The 23,243-nt window shown below is 38.2% G+C and overlaps 1 protein-coding gene across 2 annotated transcripts in view; it reads left to right on the top strand.

The window, feature by feature from the left end:
* Positions 1-23,243, top strand: part of ptprn2 (protein tyrosine phosphatase, receptor type N2) — a 195,764-nt gene that overhangs the window by 9,963 nt on the left and 162,558 nt on the right. For both annotated transcript variants that reach the window (XM_015377467.1, XM_015377466.1), the window contains exon 2: positions 21,340-21,390. In XM_015377467.1, coding sequence (XP_015232953.1) covers positions 21,340-21,390 — 51 coding nt within the window. The remainder of the gene's footprint in view (positions 1-21,339; positions 21,391-23,243) is intronic.

Here is a 23,243-nt window from a genome sequence, read left to right as displayed (position 1 = left end):
TGAATCCAATATACTGAACACTTCCCAGATTTTTATTTGAAAAGAAAAAAATCCTCTTGAAAACTATGAAATATCTTCCTTCTTCTTCACAATTCTCCACCATTTTGCATTGATTTGTGAAATAAAATCCCAATAAAACACATTTTCCTAGGGGGTTTAAATACCTTTGTAACTTGCTAGTTGGTGGATTCACTTTGGTACTTTTATAAAGTACCAAAGTACTGTGATATTTATAACTACATTGGTTGGTTTGAAATATCTCAAATGACGTACAGCTTGCTCACCTTGAGCTAACTGACGTCAGAGCTGCTTCTTTTCAATGTTTGCTCAATGAAAAGAGGAGAAGAGACCATAACAGGGCTATAGTGGAAACTTCCTGCTCTGATGACTCACTAACCAGCCCCCAGTCTGACGCCTGTAACTGCAATTCAAAACTAGGCTCGTATAATCGGAAACTATGTTTTTCTAATACTATTATAAAAGCACTTTTACGCATACAAAACATAATCATTTTCATCACAGCATGCTGTTACTAAAGAAAAGAAAAAAGGCTTGACAACGATTGATATAACCTCTACTTCAAGGGTGAAAGAAAGTTGTTCTAAGAAAGTTATTAAAAAGTCTGATTTGAATAATGACTGTGTTGTCTCCTGAGTAGTGTTTATCCAGTGGAAAATGTGCAGAAATTGATTTCGCTGTGCAGCAACACTCCAGTGCTTTGCCTTGTAGATTTTCTATCAGGAATGCTGTTAAAATTCTGCAGGGTGTCTCTGTTCTGTTTGCAAGGGTATGGCAGTGCTCTGAATCCCAAACACAGTGGCTGAAAATCCAAGTAGCTTTTATTTGAAACGGACAGTCAGCCATTCTCCAGCTGCAAGGTCAAGCTTTAAACCACCAGGTCACAAAACATAAAATTAAATATATTATCTTATCAGGCTTTATCACAATGTATGGTCTAAAATCTGTCACAGAACCTTTAGCATGACTAGAATTCCTAATTTACAACTAATTCAATGCAAAATCCTTCATAGACAGGCCAAATCAATGCTTAAGATAGGTTTTACACAGTCTGATATCTTCTTGAAATAGTGCGCAAGATGACTATATACATGCACTACAGTTATGCACTCCTTGGTTGCAGTCTGCCCCTGGTGCTTGGCATCTTGCTCCCCTGGTGGAGGGTTAAGAAATGGGTGCCCATAGGGGTTAGTAGGGGAGTTGGCTCCCTGGGAGAACACTTTTCCCTATTTATATGCTCCCCATCTCTGATGCTTCCCCTCATCTGCTCTATCACTCTACTACACAAAAAGGAACTTGGGGAGGAGATTATCCCCAGGGTGGGTTTTCCCATGGTGGTGGTAGCCCCAATTTTTATAAACACCTTAGTCAGCATCATTTATGACATTTCCAAGACGTACATATATGTAGGGCATCAGGTCTTTGCTTCTGGTGCTCATGCCCACCTGTGATATTTGGAATGCATAAAGGTGTGCGGCTTGTGCCGCGGAGGGGCTGGGGCCAGTGTCGTTGGTCCCAGCCAGTGCCCTATGGTTTTTTATTTTTTGAATTAATGAATCCATCTTTGCATGCCCCCTTTCCACATGGGGGGTCTAGGGATCTCCTCCTGGGGCTGTGGGTCTTTCCCCCCAGAGGGATTGGCCCCCCAGACCCAGGAGGATAGTGTATGTATGCAGACTGTAAGAATATGTTTAGTGTATGCCTCTATGTCCGTCTCCATTGTGGGTCTGTGTATGTTTGCATGTGTTTAAAGGTGGGATTGTGTGAATGTCACTGGATAAATGTGAAGTTGTTTCTGTCTACTTGTCAGGTTGGGTGTTTGCCAAGGCCCTATGGGACCGTGGGACTAAGGCCTTCGGGGTCGCGGCCCTCAGGAATTAAGCCCCTTTGACGTTTCGCACCTCGGGGTTCAGGCTCCAGGTGCACTGGTCTGCTGGGTGTGGCTTTCCCTACAGTATGTCTGCCCTCCTTGTGTCCCAGGGATCTGGAGTTCCTCTGGATAATAGGACTCTCATTTCGTCTTTTTCTGTCCGGGGCCCTGTAGGGCTTGTCTGGGGCCACCCACACCTGCTATTAAGCAGACTTTCCCTTAAAGAATCTTTGTGAGTCATTTTACACAGGCATGCTGATGCATTTGGTTCCAGATGTTCATGGATATAAACTAATACTAAATAGTAAGCCGCGGCTACAGATATATATATACCGCCCTAATTAATATTGTGTAATATCTGTAGGTTCTGACTCCCACACACATTGAAAGGATACCTGCTGCTCTTGAAGCTTTTTTTGTTTTAAGCTTACTTTGGTTTCTTTGGTTTTCCGTTGTCTTCCTTTTTGCTGTTATGCTCTCTGTTTTCTGTTCCTAAGGTTCCTACAGATATAGAAACAGAATGAGTTACTGTATATCTACTGTGTTGTTTTGTTTTTATCTTCTCTCTTTTCTTGAACTCTTTCCTAAAATAAAATAATGATAATAATTTAAATTCATTGATCTCACAATAGGGAAATTAACTCTTTGCCTTTAACCCATCTCTTTGGGGAGCAGTGGGCTGCCACTGTGCAACGCCCAGGGAGTAATCGGGCGTTAAGCTTCCTGCTCTGAGGGCCAGAGTGGCAGTCTGTGGGAATGGGTTTCGAACTCAGAACCCCAGGATTCCAAGCCCTATGCCCTAACCACTAGGCCGCCACCCCACCTAGCCTGTCCTCTCTGCCTATATATTCTCTCCCCCCTTAGTTCTTATCCCCTCAGTCCTTCTCACCTCCCTTTCTGTGTCTGTTGTATACGATTTTATTCCCCAAATGATGTTCAATAAAGTTTAATATACAAGGATCAAATGGAACCTTATTGCAACAGTACATACTGTTCTGCTTGTGAAAGCAAAGCTGTTGGGCTGTCGGCTAGCTCTGGGAAATTTATTCCCAGAACTATATTGGCTAAACAGGACACAAAAAACAAAACATGAAATCCCAGATCAATTATTGCCATGTTGTGGATTTGACTAAAGGAAACATGCAAATTAGTCCTATTGAAGTAACCCTATGCACACAAATCAAGAACAGAGATTACATTCGTCACCATTCATTTCTAAAACTGACTCTTTAACTCCTTTGTATTGATTGAGGAGATGACTGGAGGCTTTAAGGGATTCAGAAAATTGTTTACAGAAACATTTTTCTTCACCTCTCATCTTCAAATGCAATACAAATGTTATCTTCAATATGTTTTGACCCTCAGGGGCTTTTTATGGGGCCTGGCTTTCAGTAGCCAACTTCTTGTATACAGATGGAAGTAATATTTGATTCATAGGCTGTTTTGCTACAGGCCCCTTTCAGGTGATGGATCAAAGGACTGAGTGGTGGCATCAAATTCTTATAGAGGTTCTAAATCATCACAGGGGGATGAAATAGGTGGTGATATTCAGGATCATGTATCATTACAGGGCTGGTCAAGTGGGGCTTTCCTCATTGGATTTGAACCATTTAATCCCATGCACAGTTAAAGCAGAAACGTGAACATGTAGAAATCAAGATGTGTTCTAACCTCAACTGTGATGTTTGTAAGAGGAAAAACAATACAGTATGTAGATGTTTTAGCTCTGTGTGTAAAACAGAACCTAATGAACAAGATCATTTAAAATCTCATTGTTGATTGTAATACTGTTGCCTTGCAGCAAAAAAGGCAAGGAGTTCGATTCCCAGCCTAGGGTCTCTTTGCATGGAATTTGCATGTTTTCCTTGTGCACGCCCAAGTTCTTTCCGGATACTCCGGCTTCCTCTCATAATAAAAAAAAAATGACTGTTAGGTTAATTGCTCATAGGTGTGTGTGCATGGTTGTGTGTCTCTATGCCGTGAGACAAACTGCCGACCTGTCCAGGGTCCACCCTGTCTTTCACACTCAGAGATAGACACCGGCTCCAACGCAAGAAATTTCTTAACATTCAGTATTCTTTCTCAAAAATCAATCTACAACCATCTTGAACTGCACGCACAAAGCATTTCCACGGAATGATGCTGCCACTGTTTCATTGTGGTGTGTGAGTTCAGGTCAATTGGCAATGGCTAATAAACAGTTGTGATTGTGTCCTTTAGCAAGATAATGATGTTAAACATACGTATAGCCAAATCTGCCTTGAAAAAAACAGGAAGATCACCCGAACATAAATTACCTTCTCACATTCTTCATTATCGTCTAGAAAACATGTACATCGAGCTAAAGATGTAGTTTATATTGACAGGATTTTAAATGTCCTCAAAACAGTTATTTTCAATACCCTTGAGTTCTCTTTTGCATAAACTTAGTGATGAAATGTTGTCTTTTGGAAATCTTTATTCATGTTATTTGCGCAGAACCTAACATGAAATTCAGTTTTCACCTGAGTGTAAATGTGTAAAAGAAGAATAAACATTTTCATTATCATCAGTTCAGGTTTCTTTTATGCTCTAAAAGGCTTTTGTAGTTGTTTCATGAGGAGATGAAGAGTCTTTTGATAGGTTAAAAGTGAAAATGATCAGTCATAAAATTGTTAATTTTATTATTATTTTTTAATTAACAGGAAGAGCTTTTTTCTTAAATAATACAAATGAAAACTTTATGCTGTGATTTTCTTATAAAGCACTTTTTTCATTATTATCTTTTGACTTCATGATTCAGAAATGTGCTAAATAAGTAAGATTGAGGAAAACTAACATTTCAGACTTTGGGTTCATATGGTAACATGGATTCAAGGAGCAAAGCTAATGGGGCCGCAACACTAATGTAACCCTTCTGTCATTATCTTCCAAAAAGGTCGTTTGGCAATTTTGGACCCTCTTGGGATATGTGAGTCCCCCAGTCGATTTGAAAGAGGGTCAAAGTCAAGAACAGGGTATAGCTGAGACTTCATTGACACTTTGGATATGAAATCTCTCTGGATCCCTTTAACAACATTAGCTTATTAATTACCTATTGGATGAGGCTCTATTTTTCAGCAGATTCTCTCTTTGTGTGCAGCCTGGTTAAATGAGCATCTCTTGTGTTATTTGCAAAACCCATTTGCTAAAATAAACAAGGTCCCCAGCTGCTGCAGTCAATACAATACTCATTGATCAACGTTAGGATTTTCTGGTATTATCTCCTGATAGGCATTATACATATCTATTTATTCCTAATAGTAAACAGCATATAAAGAAAACCAGAAAAAGTTGTCGATCCCTGAACTCTTGTTTTTAGGAATATGATATTTTGTATAGCACCAATCATGCATAAGGTAATTAATTTGGTTAAGTAACATGAAAACAAAGGAAAAGGAGTAAATATTTATGTAAAAAATAAAGCATCACATTATATGAGATGAACTTCTAAAGTAATCCTAAAGTCAAGGGTTAATCTTAAGTTTAACATATTTGAGAAAAAAAAATCGAATTTGTAAACTAAACTGGAGGAAATCCTGACAGCTTGGTTGATTTCTATTATGTACAAACTGACACAAACACTGTTTTATTCCTTTATCTTTTCATCGCACAAAGATGCAGTTATATAGTAAGCATACATGTGCTAAAAATATTGCTTCGTTATTAGAATTGTCATTGGAAACCCAACGTATTTTAGCAACATTAGATTTGATTAAGCAAAGCAGTCTAAATAAGGTGACAAAGTGGGAATACTTTAAAATGGCTCAGAAAGACACATACCCCAAACTTGTTTTAGTTAGCTTGAATTTAAGTTTAATAATAAAATGTGGAAGTTAAAGTACTTATTCTCTGAATAGAAAACAAAAGGAAATAGGCTGCATATTTATATTTTGGGAATCTGTGGCAACTGATATGATACGCAAATGTACGTTGGGGAGGAGGGAGGCTTTCTGCTGTTTCTTAGAACCTCCTAAGGAATGTAAGAAGCTTTTAAGGAGCATTGTGAGCCAACAGAGAAGCCTAAAACTGTGTCAAGCAGACATTTTAAAAGAATGCATTGTTTCAAGCTCCACTCTGCCGTGGTTTTACGGTGTAATTTTCAGTTATTCTGAAAAAGGAAAAATGCCACAAGATAAGGGAATTGGTTAAATTTTTTTTAATCTATTGTCTAGACAGCAATAAATCCACTAATAAGCAAAGAGAGTATTGATGTAGCCTTTTATTTCTCCTAAGGACCTTTGAGTTCTCATTTTTATGCAGGTATCAGGAACGAATTTATACGATGATGCTGACTGAATACATCTTTATACATGCAGTGATAACCTTTGACACATTGCAACCACACTCAGTTGTATTTTACCTTTTCTTTTCTTGAAAATTTTCTTGAAAGCTTTTAACCCTGATGGGTTCAGAAGAAATCAATTTTTGGTGTGTTGAGGTTGTACTTTGAATTTTTCTTTCTAAACAGTTCACAAGTATAACATATTCAAAGGACTGTGCAAATCTATTTAGGCTTTTTTTAGCTTCATAACTGCAAAGAAAGTCTAGGGCAAACCATATGCTGCCACCTAAAGCCGGGCATACACTGTATGATTTTTTCAATCGTTGCACGCAGCTAAAGCTCACACTGTATGACAAAACTGCAGGGTTTCGTCGTACTGTGTGGTTCACAGCTCTCGATGTATTTGCGGTCCGACGCCCTAATGCAATCTACCTGCTCACACTGTACATCTAAAAGCCACGTCGGACTCAGCTCCGCAGTGAGATGGCGCTACTTGGACTTATATAACCAGAATCCAAACGTGCAGAAGAGGAACAGGAAGTGCACTAGAGTAAAACACGCTGCCATGGCAATTTGTGCAATTATGTGTGCTGAATGCCCTAAAAAGAAAAGGCGACGATAAATTTGGACAAGTGGTGGTTGTGAAAGGATGATTGCCCCTCGTTACCCCATGTACACTACATGACGCTACATTCTCGCACAACTGGAGAATCGGCCTGAAATTGGCAAAAAAAAATCATACAGTGTACACCAGGCTTAATTAGCCACCCTGTTAATAGATAAAGGCCGTAGCATTTTGTTAGAGAACAAACAGAACTGTTCAGACTAAGGAACACAGCAGACATGAGAATAAATATTAGAACAAAAACACCCTATGGATAAGTAAGCCACATAGCAGTGCAGAACGTAGACAGTCTTTGTAAGGCAATAGGGAGCTGGTGGTTTAAAAGTGTTAGCTGCCTATTTTAGTGTTCAACAAGCTGATTTTATCCCTCAGAGATAATTCAAATGTGTGAACAATGATGCATACACACATTTTCTCCAGAGCCTTGCTACCTCATGATACAGAGGCAGCGAGGCTGCCTCTCATAGATCATATCATGTATGCATTTTTTTTCCCTTTTTCTTTCTTTTTTTTTCTTTTTCTTTTTTTTTACATTTTTGCAACACTTCCTATGTTGAAATTGAATGCTATTGGTGTATGAACTGGTGTAAAGATCATGTCTGTGTTATCAAAGCTAAGATTAACTTGGAGGACAGTGACAATGTCAACAAGATTGAAAAAGATCTGCAGGCTGAGCATAAGTAACGGATGCTGGGTTAGCTGTGATTAAAGCAGTGCTCTGCTTGTTTTGTCTCATGGAGATGTTGATAATTGCTCTGCACAATTTATCAGTGCAGAGCGATCTCTTGGAGACTCGTTTATATTCCTACTCTCTCTTGTGTTTTAAATTTGTCATTTTTGGCTATATTCTGTAAAGATTTATTCTAATGTACAATATGCCTTAAACATTTATACATGTCCTGTTTCATCTGCAAACAAGGATGTTTTTAAAGGAAATTCTGTGTGATGGATCTACACAAAGCAATGAAAAGGTAGAAAATTTAAAATGGATCCTAGGCAGAAGTTCGACTGAAGAAACTATTTGCTTTCCTACATCCACCAGCCAATCAGTTTTGAACCACACCTCCACGAAAACCAATCGGCATCCAAAGTTCATCTTAAAAGGCTGCCGATACGCACTTGTCTGTTCCTGTGCGCAGACGGCGGATGCGCTGTGACTTCATTCAGATAACACCGTTTCAACCGACCTCCAGCCCCTCCTCCACCATCGTAACTAAAGCTTCATCAGAGTGTCATTCCACCTGGACTCTTACTTCGTTCCCTGTCTCATCTTAACTGGCCTGACCGAAGACCGTCAGGTTGAGCGTGCTTCTGCCAAAGATTTCTTCCCAACTGGGAGTTTTTCCTTTCCACTGTCGCTTCATGCTTGCTCATCATGGACAGGTTCTCTCAACCTGTGTTATCCAACTGGACTTCCATCTGAGTGAAGGTCTAGTATCAGCTCACGTAATCCACTAGATCTCCTCATAAAGCTCAGCATACCGTCTCACTAACCAGCAGTCTACAGACTGACAAACTTCATCTATCTCCACTCCACCACCAGGTTCAGGCCTGGAGGGTTGGCCTAGTGCAGGGGGTAACCAATTAAAAGTCAACACAGTCCGAATAAAGAAAATCAACAACCAGTAAAGGTCCCGAGACATTTTCAATTCAATGTAAATATGCCAGAACAGCTAATTTGCATCCAATGTCTTAAGGGAGGTAAGAACAGTGAACTTTAAACAAGACACTACGGGAGAGAGCAGAGTGGACACAAACAGAAAAGATACCAATAACATAAAATCACAATAAAATTAGGCTAACAGGCTCGAAGGAAAGATCAATTCACTTGTGAACACATATGGTTAGTTTTCAACCAATGTCTCCAGGAGGTTTAAAAACTTATGTAGGTTGCAGAGACCCTAACTTGAGCTGGCAGTGTGTTCCATGAATGCCCCTCTGATGGACACAACCATCTGGCCAAATTTGGTCCTACGCTGCAGAACATTACAGTCTTCCCTGGTTATAGTCCTGGTGTTTATTCTAGTAAGGTTTTTTTTTGCTCATAAAATCAGTAAGAGGAGTTGGAGCAAGTCCATTTAAAACTTTTAAAACAAGCCACACATCCAGAAATATCTGAAGTTCAAAGTCTAAAATTTTATACTTACTTGAAAATGTACAATAATGAGTCCGAACATCCGCCCTCACCTCCAAATCCTTCAATCACTATTTAGAGCAGGGACTATATAATGGACTTTATAGTTAAAGAAGTTAACTTACCATTTGGACAGATGATCACTACTTTTCTCTCCCCTTTGGTAACGTAACTCCGCTTCCCTGCACAGTGTTTGCACCAAATCTGACAAAAAATCCCATAAGGCTTTGAAAGGAGAGCTCTCCTTGCAAAGCATTCCGAGATATATCTGCTCTTCTAGTGATCGTTGCTGATCACTATTTTTCAAGGTGCATTGTGGGATATTTCGAGTCCCCTACTTTTTCATCCACTAGACCAGGGGTAACCAATTAAAAATAACTGGGGTCCGAATAAAGGAAATCAATCACCAGTAAAGTCTGGAGACTTTTTTAATTATGATCTGTTACTTTAAACAAAATGTAACACTTAAATAAAATGAGGTGTTTATGCATCCATGCTATACATTGACTTTTTGAATAAAAAATATTAATAAAAAAAATAGAATTTTTTTTACATTTTAAAATCTAAAGTATTTTTTGAAGTAGAGACCAACAATCCTTCAGTTTGGCTTCTAGGCCAAACTGATTCAAATATTTTATAAAACACCTGAACTGACCGTTTTTTTTTTTCTTTCTTTCTTTTTTCCTGGCTTAATGAGAGAATTGGACTTCAGGCTGACCTGCAAGGCTTTAAACCTGGGTGACGGCAAAGCCATTCTAAAGAACATATCAAAGTACTCATTCGTGAGCCTGGATCGATATTTGTTTTTGATTATGTTCATGGTGGAGAATCCTGCTTCACTGCAGTAGGTTGAGCCAAACATACTCAAAATGTGCAAGGTCATCTTTGAGCACACCATTTCAGTTTTCTATCACCAGTTCACCGCAGTTCTTCCAGCAGTCCACACACTTTCTTTCACTTTTTCTCATGTCTTCTCCTTCTTTCCAGCCACCCAGCTATCCACAGGTTTGCCTGCTGTGTCTAAAAGTGTCTAGCAGCAGCAGCTGCAGCAGCCACCCTGATTAACATATGGCCTAATTTGTATCTTGTGTAGCCTGGTCCCAGAAGCTCTAGGGGTCTTTACCGTACAAACAGGAGAATCGGGGCAAGTGAAATTAGACACTATCGTCGGACAACATGCGGTAATTTATAAATGTTTTAAATCAGGTTGGGTCCGGGTCCGGATCCGGACCGCGGTCTGCTAATCCGTGACCTCTGGCCTAGTGGATAGAGCAGTGCACTTGTGCTCTGAGAAGGTTGCAAGTACCCGGTTCCACACAGCCTCTACTCTGGGTCTCTAAGCAAGACCCTAAACCCAACACTGCTCTCTGGGCACCACATAATGGCAGCCTACTGCTCTCCAAGAAAATGGGTCAAATGCAGAGAGTGATTTTCCTCATTGTGGGACAATAAAGGGATTAACATGGTCTACAACCACAGCAATAAGGGTTTGCTCTGCACTGTGTTTGAAAATCAGGATGAAAGTTCCTATCTGCTTGTTTAGACACAACAAATAATTCTCATCTCCAGCAGGATGGGTTGTTGAGGGATATTATTCTGTTGTAGAATATCTTTGATTTGCCCATCTAGCTGCATGGCCTTCGGTTTCACACCTGCAGAAAAAAGGATCCATGCATTAATGCAACACTGGAATGACCTGAAATTTATGTTGGGTTCAAGTGGCAGCAAACCTCCCTCCTCATCTAGAGAAGTTGATATTTCCCTTCAGACCAGGTTGTGTTGATTCACTCTGAGCTCCTTGGAGCGTGACAAGGAGGATGCTTAAGTGTTTGACTTGCTCAGGTTCTGCACTTCAACACTCAATCACATCTCAAATGAGGGGAAGAAAATCAAACGACAGAATCACTCCAGAGCGGGTTGGGGAAAAGGTCAAGCCAGCCTATTTCTGGGCCCTCAGTTGCCGCGGTGATGCCATCTTTAATTCATGGCTGTTGTCGAGTGCTGTTGCCTCGAGCTGGCAACCGAGTCGCTGAGAGTGACCCGCTTGAGTGGGAATTCAGACAGAGCTGTTTCTTTTGGTTTAGCTCCTCAAGGTGACAGGTGGTCTCAGGTGGTGTCAGGTCTTCTCTGCTGTCAAAGTGACCTCAATATCTGAGTTTTAAGCACCTCTTTATTACTCTCTCAGGCTCCCATTTTTAAATTTGACTGCAGGGTAAAGTTCAGCTTCTATGACTTCAGGGTCAAACCTTAAAAAATTATAATTGGTACAACAGACACAATAATTGACTTCATTTCTTGTTTTATCATAGATTAATTTTCCAGTATGTTGAAAGTTCAAAATACTTCAGAAGGGAATGATGTGTTCAAATATATAATTCAAGGTTAATTGAGCTCTCCCAGACACCTGTATTCTCCTCATATGCTACACTGATTAGGCACAACATTATGACCTCCTTTCTGATTGCATGTTGCTTGCTGATTCTGATGATACTCTTATAGTCTTCCAGCTCAGGGATTAAAAAGGGTTTGGGACCCTGGGGTGCAAAGATCATTTAAAATCATGGTAATGTGACCCCTATGGTGTATGAAGAGCCAAAAGGGACACAATTAAATAAATGTATAATTTCAATAATGTGAATGTTCCATGAAATGTATAAATATAGCATTAAATGCAGTATTAATTCAATAACTATTGTTTCTCCGGGTACTCCGTCTTCCTCCCACAGTCTAAAAACATGACTCATACAGTAGTTTAATTGGCTTCTCTAATGTTTCCTTAGATGTGAGTGTGTGTGTGAATTGTTGTTTGTCCTATTTGTCTCGGTGTTATAATTTTTGCTGTGTATTAATAAATAAATGCAAGATGAAATAATTATTTATTTTTTTGGTGGTCATTCATATTCTTTATTTTGCCGATTTTACTGGTTTTAACCTATCGATTCACAGTACCAAATGTGTCCTTGCTGCCAACTGCATCTAACACATTAAATCATACCTTATTGAAGAGTTTTAGAAAATATTTAATTTAGCTGCCATTTTGGATTCTGAGCTAACAAGAAAAAATATTTTTCCTGTTCTCTCTGAGTCTGTGATTTGTGATTTCCAAAAGGTTTTCCTTAAAAATTATTTTTATTGTTGCATATGAAGAATTTGATTATTTAACTTTGTCATGTTTGTGTGTGCGAGCTACAGCTGTTTTAAACTAGTTTCTGTTTTTCTTCAAAGTGAGAGCTTCTCAAAGCAGATTGGACAAGTAAGACCTAGAGCATAACGTGAAAATAATTTTTAGGAATTTAGATGGATTATATATTTCTCCTTTCAAAACAGCTGTCAGAAAAGTGCAATTTGAATACAAAGTGCTTGGAAAAATAGGTCAATGACTTGACTTCTTATGTAACACTTACGATAAGAGCTGCCCTCCTGGAGCTACTTTAATTTTAGAAAGAGGAAGCTATAATGACACAAGCTGTTTAAATATACAGACATGGTGGCAGGCGTGAGGTGATTTGCTTGTAGGTGATGTTCGCTGCTGTCCCCGCTGCTACGCTCTCCCCTCTCAGCTTCATTGTGCTTTTATTGCAGCTGTCACCCACTGTGGTGTCCAAAATGGCTTTTCTGGCAGGGAACACATATGTGTGTATGATAAGAAATGGGTCAGGTGTCCTTGCTGGTAGCTTATATTTATTGTAGAGGATGCCAGAGATGGGGTGAAATATGTCTCTTAGCTGCAGCAGACTCTAGGAGCGGCTGTCCTCACTGCCAGGTTCCCTGCGCCCTTCCTTGGCCCCCTTTGATATCACAGATGGTAGCCCAGCAACCAGCGGCCACCTGTGAGGGAAACTATCATGGACTATTTCAGGGTCGGGTTTGGTCTCTTTCAAACGTTTTTAATATTATAGACAAGGTCAGCCAAAGCTTTATATTTCAAATCTATGATTATTATCAAGGAACTAGTAGATGAAACTGTTCTCCTAAACTGTCTGTTTTTGCCCTTTATTGAGTGTTTTATTAAGCTTTTTCCTCCACTTTGTTTTTAAATCTCTTAGGGGGGACACCCCTGCAAATACTGTATGTCCCTCACACACTGGGAGATTTCAGCTGAAGGTTAATAGTTTCTGGAAGTGTCTCTACATAGACCTCAGTGTTGCCCTTTACTGCAGATAGTTGTAGTAAATAAGTAGTTGTAATAAAAACAGTATAAAGGCCATAGGGTCAAATCTCCATAGATTTTCTGTAGAAGTAGCTGGTTTCATTAGAATATGTATTTTTGCAGTCTAGTATTAATTTTTGCCTGCTGTAAAAGAACCCAGCAAAACCAAATCTCTTCAACTACTGACCTGATCGTTTTGGATACTCCGTGCATGCTGTGTTTATAAATCAGGTCACACAGCATCTATTTCTGGAAGGGGAAGCGTCTGCACATTTAGAGCACCTGCCGTTAGCTTTCAACAAGTGCTTCCATTTACTATTATTTTAATCATCTTTTAATCTGCCGGTTACTGAAAGGACATTTTTTTCTGTGTGTGCAACACAAATGCCCCCTAAAACAGCCTAAATTGTCCGGTAACATGCCTGCTTGTCATTTATTGGCAAGCAAAATTTATTTTTAACAAATTGCTTTGTCTGAAAAATTGTTAAGGCTTTTTCTAATTATCTATTTTATACTAATACTCCCTGCAGGGGTGATGAAGAAACCTCTCTCCTATATTCCTACACCACTGCTTGAAAGATCAACCCACCTTGAGCAGCAATTATATAAAACATGTAAAAACAAAATATGTAAACATAAATATGCATTTAGGATAAAAAAAAACTTTTTTGTCCTTCAATGTGCTCTAACCTCAGGTGGAAAAGTGTTAGATTCATCTGGTTTAAATTTGCAAACAATCTTCTTTAAGGAAATTTTGGCTATTCAATTATTAATCAATTAATCGAAAAAGATAATCAATAGATTAATAGATTTGCATAATAACCATTAGTTACAGCCCTATAAATGTGAATAGGTTTAGTTTTTCTAAAAGGCTTTAGAATGACGTCACTACCAGGTGCATTCGAATCACTGCGCCTGAACCTAGGATTTGGGTTGGAAGTGTGTAGAATACAAATAAGCTGCAGCTGTAGAACCACCACAACAGCTCTGCCCATTACATTTTGAGTTTAAATCTAAGCATGTCACATGAGCAGAAGCCTATAAATCTGATTTTATCAGCAGGTGTGGAAAGGCAAAAAATGGCAATATTGCTGTTTGGAAACGATTCCATTTCAATATAACTTAGAGATGCATTCATCAAATCAATGAAACTATCTTTATAATAAATAAATAAATACATACGTGTCAAAAAGTTATATTTATTTAAGTTATTTGCTGTTACTAGATGTTTATTTCAACTTTATGGCCAATTTTGTAAGCTATTGCTTATTTATTTTACTAAAATCCTTTTTCCTAAAAAAAAAAAGCAGGTCATAGTTGTGTTTATTTTTAAGTAAGTCTGCTTCGATTGCTACATTTTGCTTTATTCACGATGTGTAGCAGTGGTACGATGGCCAAAAAGTTCATTTTTGGTCTACTTTTCAGCCACATCCTTTAAGAATAACTTACGATAATCTGCAAATGGGAATTGGTTATATTTTTCGTTTTGCTTTTGCTTTACCCGTCAATATCTTTTTAACAAAACGGTTGCCATGATAATGAAACACACCCACCTTAAGAGACCCTTATGCATATTTTTGTCTTATTGATATTTGAATGTTTTATTTTATAAGTAAAAATGTAATTAATAACTCAACTGTATTGGGTAGGAAAAATTCAGTACCACGAGATACAAAAATTACTCCTTTTGTTTTTGTTTCTACACCATAAAAAAAATCCTGTTGTACTGTATTAAGATGTTTTTATATTACAGTAGTATTTGAAAAAAACAGCTATTTACTGAAACTATCATCTTCATAATAAAATGCACTAAAACCGTCTGTGAAACCGTCATGGTGAGCTGATAATAAAAACTTAATTTCGTGCTCTAAAAGAAACATCTTGCTTGAAAATTTATCTTGTAAGCTTACAGTAGAATTCAATTAGATGATCAGGGTTGGCTTTCTCAGGATGTCTCATTAAAACATACTTTCTCTTTATTTTTTTCCTATCCACTACAAACATTTTTTTCCCAGCCTCAGGTAATCAGCAGCATCCACTGTGATTGCTTTTTAATTAAAAGGTGCAATTTTAATCATCTGTGGCTTGGCTGGTTACAAAGAGTGGATGTACCATTTTCAATGCTCTGTCCCTGCCTTTCACACAAAGACACACGCATTATATCTAAATGACTGACTGTGCCTGGCTGGATGCGTCATTAGTTTAAAGTCATGATTAATATTGAGAACTTAGAAAGCCTCCCTGAGAAGCCATTGAATTATGCAGGGAGGTGATGAGGAGGTAAAGTTGAACTTGTTGACACTAACTGCAGAACGCAAAGATGTACAGTCAAGAGTTTTGGCATGATTCAGCTCCATGTGTGGTCTTCACAAGAATTCAGCCTAATGTATGTGGTCCCAGGTTGAAGTTTAATCATAGGATATTGAATTGACCTTAAAACAAATATTTGCATGACTTTCTTGAGACGTGGCACACAAACAAATCCATATTAACTGTATAAAACTATATCTAAGTACAGATTCACTCATATTTCCTTTGTTTATTCCAGTCTGTGTGGATGGTGTAAGCAAACCTGGTAAGAAATACAAGACTCCTACTGTTAGGACACCCCCTGTTCAACTATGTAGATAGAGATATGCCTTTCATTAAATGTGGGAATAACTGGACTCTAAAGAAGGGATTCGCACAAAACCATAGACCTGGCAAGTAACCAGATTTCATATCATGAAATCAGCCTAATATAATAATGTTACCCCATTGACCTGGATTACACGCAATTGTAATCATTAAGTGTACCAGGGGATGGTGTAGGCATATTACAAAATGGCTGTAAACATTGTTGGATATTGCATTATGACCGGAAGAAAAAGAGTAAACTACTAAATTGTAAAAACACTGTAAAGATAAACTAATCCTTTTAAAGAAATCCACATATGTATGTCAATAGAGGCACAGCCTTGTTGTATCTGACAAAGGGCTAGTGACATTTTTTTTATCATATGCAAGAAATAATGTCAGATTTGCATCTGACTTGGAATGTGTTAGGAAGGATAATGCTTAAAGACATCAGTGCGCCAACTACTGATTGTTCTGGTGTGAGCCGATAGAACTGACAAAGATTTCTGGATGGATGTCAAAACGTCTTCAGAAAAAGCTGATTTTGTTTTTCCATTTTTAGCCTGTTTTGTGGTTACAAAATAAGTGAGAATATACACGATCATTTATAAAAAAAATTGGGTTACTTTCTTTGGGGTTCAACGTTTTATTGTCATTACATTGTCACAAGTACAGAGCAACAAAATTAACTATCTGCATTTAAGCCATCCCCTTGTGGAGCAGTGGGCTACCTTTGTTAGGCACCCGGGGAGTTGTGTGGGGGGGTAAGGGTCTTGCTCTGGGATCCAGAGTGGTCCGTGGGAGTGGACCACTCTGTCAGGATTCCAATTGCAATGCCCTAACCACTAGGCTGCCACTTCCCAAAGCAGGCAATAGTGTGAAGGGTGTTGCCTAAGGACCCACACTGGCAGCTCATTCCCCCCAGCTGGGATAAGAACCCAGGCTTCCTGTTTACAGGACAGGTGACTTACGACTTCAGCTAGCCAGCTGCTTACTTCTGTAATTTACCCATCCCCTTGGGAAGCAGTGGGCTGCCATCGTGGGACGCTCGGGGAGCAGTGTGGGGTTAAGGGTCTTTGCTCAGGGAGCCAGAGTGGCATTCTGTGGGAGTGGGGCTCAAACTCAGAGCCTCAGGATTCTCAGCTCTTTGCCCTGACCTCTAGGCTGCCATTCCTCCTGATCATTCGCCGATAGTTAAAGTTAAACCATGCCTAACCAATATGTTCAGTACTGAGGTAATGATTTGTTAATCTTGTGAAATAGCTTATTTTATATCTTCATTCCAACCAACATTACTGCAACTATTGGCTCCTGCTGTTAAAGCCTCCTATGTTCAACTCTTTTTATCATGGCAGTCACGTTCCGCAGAAAGTCACCAAATTCATGGTACGTGCTGGCCCTTACCCAACTTTAAGCTACTCTGTACGATTGAAATCAGCTGGTCTTTCCCCAAACATTGACAGCTCTAGTTATACAACTGTGGTCAAACCCTAAGCCCACTCATGACGACCAAGTGAGTAGCTCACTCCAAAGGCTGTGGATGCAAATTCTCAGCTACTTCTATCTACAGGTGGGATATGTGGAACCATCAAGGCATTTCTATGTCATGTATTTATTCTAGTCCCAGTCACTGAACAAGGTGAGTCCAATCTGCACAGGGAATTAAACTGTGCAGATTGGACTCACCTGGTTCAGTGGCTGGGCAAAACAACATGACATAGGGATGACTTGTTGACTCCACATCTCCCCACTCTGGTTGTATCCACTGAGCCCGCACTGCTGACAGTAAGGATTGGGTGGAGCTGAATCTGATTCCGCTCTCATATTTCCCAACAAAAAAAAAAAAAGGCAATAACATGATAGGCTGGTAGGCTCTACAGTCTATAACTTGTTATTACACCCAAATCCTGGCTTAAAATCATAGTTATTTGGCATATATTTAGGACTCTGCCAAAGCAGGGAGAAATATTTCTCTAAGTAGATGTTAGAGTGTATTTGCTAGTTTTTATTACTGCTGCTAAAAGTTCTCCATAGACGAAGACAACAGGTGAAAATAGTGCAAACTTATACAATGCTACACAGAGAATGTAAACTCATCAATATACACAAGCACCTCTTTATATGTTCAATGTTTTAACAGCTTTGTCAACACTGAAATAACTCCATCATGGTTGTTTTCTTCTTGATGCTGCCTGGTCGTGATATAACTTATCTTTCAGGGTATCTACTCAAAGAGATAAGTTTGTGAAGGTAGTTATAATCAGTCCTCTAGTGCATACAAGTTAGTTATTCCACATATTTTGTCAGGGTTTTACTTCTAGGCTCTTGCTTTTTTCTTTCTCTCAAGTCACGTGAATGAATATCATGCAAGTCTCTGGTGATGTCCTACTTTTGTTATCATTTACTCAGACCAAATATTTAATCTACAAAGTCCCTTCAGGGTCTATGCTGTGCTGTTTGGTGCTGACAGCTGATACAAACTGCTAATGAGAAAAAAAATCACTTTAGTTTGCAATACTTACTGATAAATTGATGAACATCAAAGCGTAGGGCATTTTAATTATTATTTAGGAATATTTTACTTTATTATACAAACAAACAATTAAGTTTTAGTTTTTTTCTATATTACACTTCATACTCATCTCAGTTAACAAAGGTTCTGGGTTCAATTCCCAGCCAGGGGTCTTACTACCTGGAGTTTGCATGATCTCCCCATGCATGCGTTGGTTCTCCGTGGGCACTCTGGCTTCCTCCCACAGTCCCAAAACATGAATGTTAGATTAATTGGCTTCTCTAAATTTTCCTTAGGTTTGAGTGTGCAAGGTAACAGACCAAATCAGGATATACCGTGACTCGTGCCCACAGACTTCCAGGGATTGGCACGGGCCCAACCCCTGACAGAATAAGTGGGAGAAGATGGATGGATGGTTTTAGTTCAATATAATAACCCCAGAGTGACGAGGGGAGGATAGGAATCAGCTTATCTAAGCCTAAGGCTATGGTTCTCAGTTGGAAAAATTGGAATTACTTTATTTGGGTTGGAAGTCAGTCTTTTCCTCAGTCTCTGTCAAGATTATTTGCAGGATTGACCAGTGACAGATTGGGGTTCAGTTAAGGTGGAAAGTTATGAATACAGGAACATTTCAAGTTTTAAATTCAAATATTGAGCTGAAAGGTGATACAATTAAGCCAATATAAACTGCAGAGATAATCAAGTATATGTACAAACACTGGTAAAACTATTTTTAAAGACAATTTATTTAAGATAAACACATAATTTATTTAATCTAAACGATTAGTATATAATCATTTTAAGTTTCCAATTTTTCATTTTAGAAATCTTACCATCACTTTTTTAGGTCCTTCGTGAGAAAGGTCTGCTGCCTGCCCATTACCATGATGAATGCACTGTGTGTGGAAGAAAATAATATCTAGTAGCTTCTCCTCAGTTCAGGACATTCTGCTTTTCGTTACAGAGAGCTGAGTGACCCTGCAGCACAGCAATAATGCCTCCCTCTGCATCATTAAAGAGCCATTTTGCTGACATCTCAAGGCCATTACCTCTGAAAGACACAATTTCATGAAATGCACCCTACACCCCTAAGTAAAATAGCTTTTCGGTGTCTGTATAATTATGTCTCCACACATATCTACCCTGTAAAAACGAATCGGAACAGATTAATGATGCTGCTGCCGGATCAGCAAGTGGAAAACTTGAACAAACTTTGGTAACTTTCTCCCTCGTCCACACCTGTCCTCATTATCTGTCCTTTCTGCGTCAATTGATCAGCAGGCCTGCAGCACCGGTCTCTTCTCATTATTAAAGAAGTCTGACAGAGACGTCTCCTCCTCTTCCCCTTCAGCCCGTTCTTTCTTTCACGGTCACAAGCTGCTTATTGCTATCCATCGGGGCCATCGGACCAAGAGAGTGCATCCAGTTCTGTCACTCAGTCCGATAAGCACAGGGGGGAAATAACAAAGATGAAAGACATGCAGAAAGAGAGCCATGGCTTGGCCCAGATGTTTGCATTCCTTTTCTTTGTTGATAAACCACAAACCCCCTAAACTCTCAGTGTGTCTGAGCTTTTCTTAGTTTAGAAACTTATGTGGAGTTGGATTCTCACAAAGAGTAAGGTCTAGACTTTTACTGGGTCATTCAAAAAACTTGTTTCCAACACAAGATCCTTTTCCAGGTACGTTTCTGGAAGTACTGTTTCTCTCCTAAAAAAATTATACCGAGAGTAAACTGCAATGGTTTCTTGTTGAGAGCCTGTAGGCTTCCTTTTCTCTGCAGCAAGCAGGTGATGCCTGTTAATTAATTAGATTTTAAGTTATTGTCCTTTTACAACTGGTGTGGCTTTAAGTTATCTTTAAGGCTTTTAAAGAATTAGAGGCCACTGTGTGTTTTTGGGACAGTTCATTTGTTACAGTTATTTTTCTGTGGACTCATAGGGATCTTTATAGGTTATAAAGTGTGGTGGCTGTGTCACTGTTTTATCATTTTATGCATTTATCTAACTAAGTGATGAGAGCAGCTTTTTTAATATCAAAGCCTGGTCAACACTGAGTAAGAAGTTACTTTTCAATAGTTGCTGATCTAACAGCCCAGGTCCTCTATGGAAAAAATGTCAATGTCAAATGTATTTATTGTTATTTATTGTTATGTTAATTGGTGTTGTTGTCTTTTCTGTAAAGCACTTTGGTGCAGTTTTATACCTGTTTTAAAGTGCTGTATAAATAAATTTGACATTGACATTTGACAAAAAATAAGATATAATAAAAATAGAGTCTCTGTAAATTTATTGAGATTTTTTGTTACTCAATTCATAGATGAAACACAACCTAAAACATCCATATACTTTGATCTAAATGATTAAATGTAAGCTATGGATGTGTGTCCAGCATGATGTGATACTACAGAACCTCTGAAATTACACTGAATTTTATTTAGGGGTCCCAAAGTAAACCTACTTCTACTTCCTGTGAATTTTTTTTTACATGTTGCAATCACTTATGTTAGTGTCAGGCCATTTAAGTTTCAATTTGTCACATTAGATTATGCAAACTGGATTATTTTTAAGTGAGATTCAACTATATGCTTGGCTAAATGTCTATCCATGCACAACAGGTCACCTTTGTTTCTTCAGAAATCTTTAAATGCGTATGATTACCTTTGCTGATCAGCAAGCTGAACAATGAGCCGTCTTTTATCCCCTCCATCCCCCCAGAGAGAGATAGGAATCCAGGGAAGAGCTACTCATATAGCTGCTGCCATCTGTTCTTTTATTAGTTCAGAACATCGGTTCTCTGTCTGAGCATTAAAGGTCATTAATATTCATACAACATTCATATATGGAAACGTTGCCAATGGAGCTTGGGTATTAGTGTCAGAGTCAGGATAGGACAAGTCGCACTAATTAATGACTGATGGCTGGACCATTAGCAGCCAGGCTCTCAGTCTGAGTCAATGTACCACTAAGCTATGCTCTCAGAGCAATGGGTCTATTAGACATTGCAGCATTTAAGAAATTTTATGGCTTTTTCTGAATGAACAGGTTGTGGTTACGAAGAGATTTTAAACTATGTTTTAATTGGTTTTCCTTTCTGTTTCACTGACCTTTAGGTTGTCTGTTTGAGGACAAGCTCTGTGCACCATATGAGTTCTGCATCAATGGTAAGTACAGCTTAGAGATTATATACACCAATTTGTCTTGTCATGGTTCCTACTCAGATGAGAAAGATGTGGAAAGGTCTGAAATACACTTTTTATCAGTTTCTAGCTCTGCTTAAAAATGGAGTCAAACCTTTATTCAATTCCTAAAGCTGCTTGACTCTAGTAAAAGTAAAACATGCTTTTGGTTAAACAAAAAGCTGTCGAACTAATAAGTTAGATTTGATTTAATATCTAGTTTTAAGTCATCATATAAAAAAGATAAAGTTATTTTAAAATTAGGTTGTTTTATAATAAAAATAACACAAAAACATTAAGAGTTGTTTACAAACAAGGATTCTGGTTTTAATGTAAATGTTAATTGTGTGTGTTGTTCACATTTTATTAAAACAAGCTTGATCTTCATTCTGTGAAATTTCTTATGATGGGGAGAGAAGCCAAAAGTAATTAATTAAGTAAAAGTAAAAAAGTGTTGTGTAGTAAAACAACTCCTGAAGACCTTTTTTTTCTGTAATTAAGTAGAACTGGATATTACCCACCCCTGTTATGTGTGGCTGTGTGTTTTGGGAAAAAGGATGCAATATTTATATCCCTATCTCCCTCAGCATGAGATCATTTTTTGTAATGTCAAAGTCTTATTCCTGCTTTTAAAAATTGTAAAAAATGTAGTTTGACTTTCATATTCATATCTAACAATCTTAAGCAAATGTACACACTATTTAAGAGAAACAGCAGCAACAGACAGGTTTCCTTTTGATAACTTCTCCTTTATTATAGTGCTCTAATAAACAACACTGTCTACATCAACCAATCATTACATTAACTGCTGCACTGATCGATATTATGACTTTTTCCTTCATATGATGAGAAATTCCTTGCACAGCAGAAATGATCAGAAACCTCACATACAAACCAGTCTGTCCTGGAAGATGGATGTGTCTGTGTCTGTGGTTGCCATGACAACATGTCGCCCCAATGAATGAATGGATGAAGGTGCAAATGTCAGGTTTTTCAGCTGAAACCACACACCAAGACTAGTTTTGAAGGGAACTGACAGGAATTGGATATTAAAGTTCATCTTAGTCGGCACACTTAAATGGACTGAAAATATTCTTCTCCTTAATGGAAGGTTTTATCAGCAAAAATCATCCTCATTCTTATTTCCTCCTTCTTTACCTACAGACATTTTGACTAAGTGCCTGTTTGCTGAGGTTGCGTGGTTTTCTGCTACGTTTGCTGTCTGCTAAGTCTTGTCCAATTATGCTTCTTACAAACAAGAGGAAGCAAGCCAAGGCACGACTTGCACTTGACAGACAATCAGCCTGCTGGGGAACATGATGTGACTGCATGGAGGAACCAGAGAAGAAGACTAGAACAGAAAAAAGATAGGACACACACAATTTGTGACTTTATCATAGAAGTAAGATTATTGGATTCTAACTTTAACACGTTATTCTGATGCTGCAGTTTTTTCTTGCTTTCTAACATGATGATCTTAAAACAATACATATTTAATAAAACATTTATTTATCAAGAATCTTTAATTCATTCTTAGAGGAACTGTCTCGATACACGCAAGGATTCAGTTATATTTCCTAAATTTGCAATAATTCATAAAGCTCTCAATATATTAGAATAAGAAAGCATAATTTATTATTATTATTATTATTTTTTTTTTTATTTTTTATTTTTTTTCTTTAATCAATATTCTATATATATATATATATGTATAAGTACGGGTATATGTAGGTGTGCATGTATACATGTGTATATATGTATAATTCCCCTATTTATTTATTTATTTATCTAATTTTATTTATTTTTTTTATTTTTTATTTTTTATTTTTTATTTTTTA

Source organism: Cyprinodon variegatus, unplaced genomic scaffold (genome assembly GCF_000732505.1).
Source record: "Cyprinodon variegatus isolate N-32 unplaced genomic scaffold, C_variegatus-1.0 Scaffold154, whole genome shotgun sequence".
NCBI lineage: Eukaryota > Metazoa > Chordata > Actinopteri > Cyprinodontiformes > Cyprinodontidae > Cyprinodon > Cyprinodon variegatus.
This window is presented reverse-complemented; position numbering and strand designations above follow the sequence as displayed.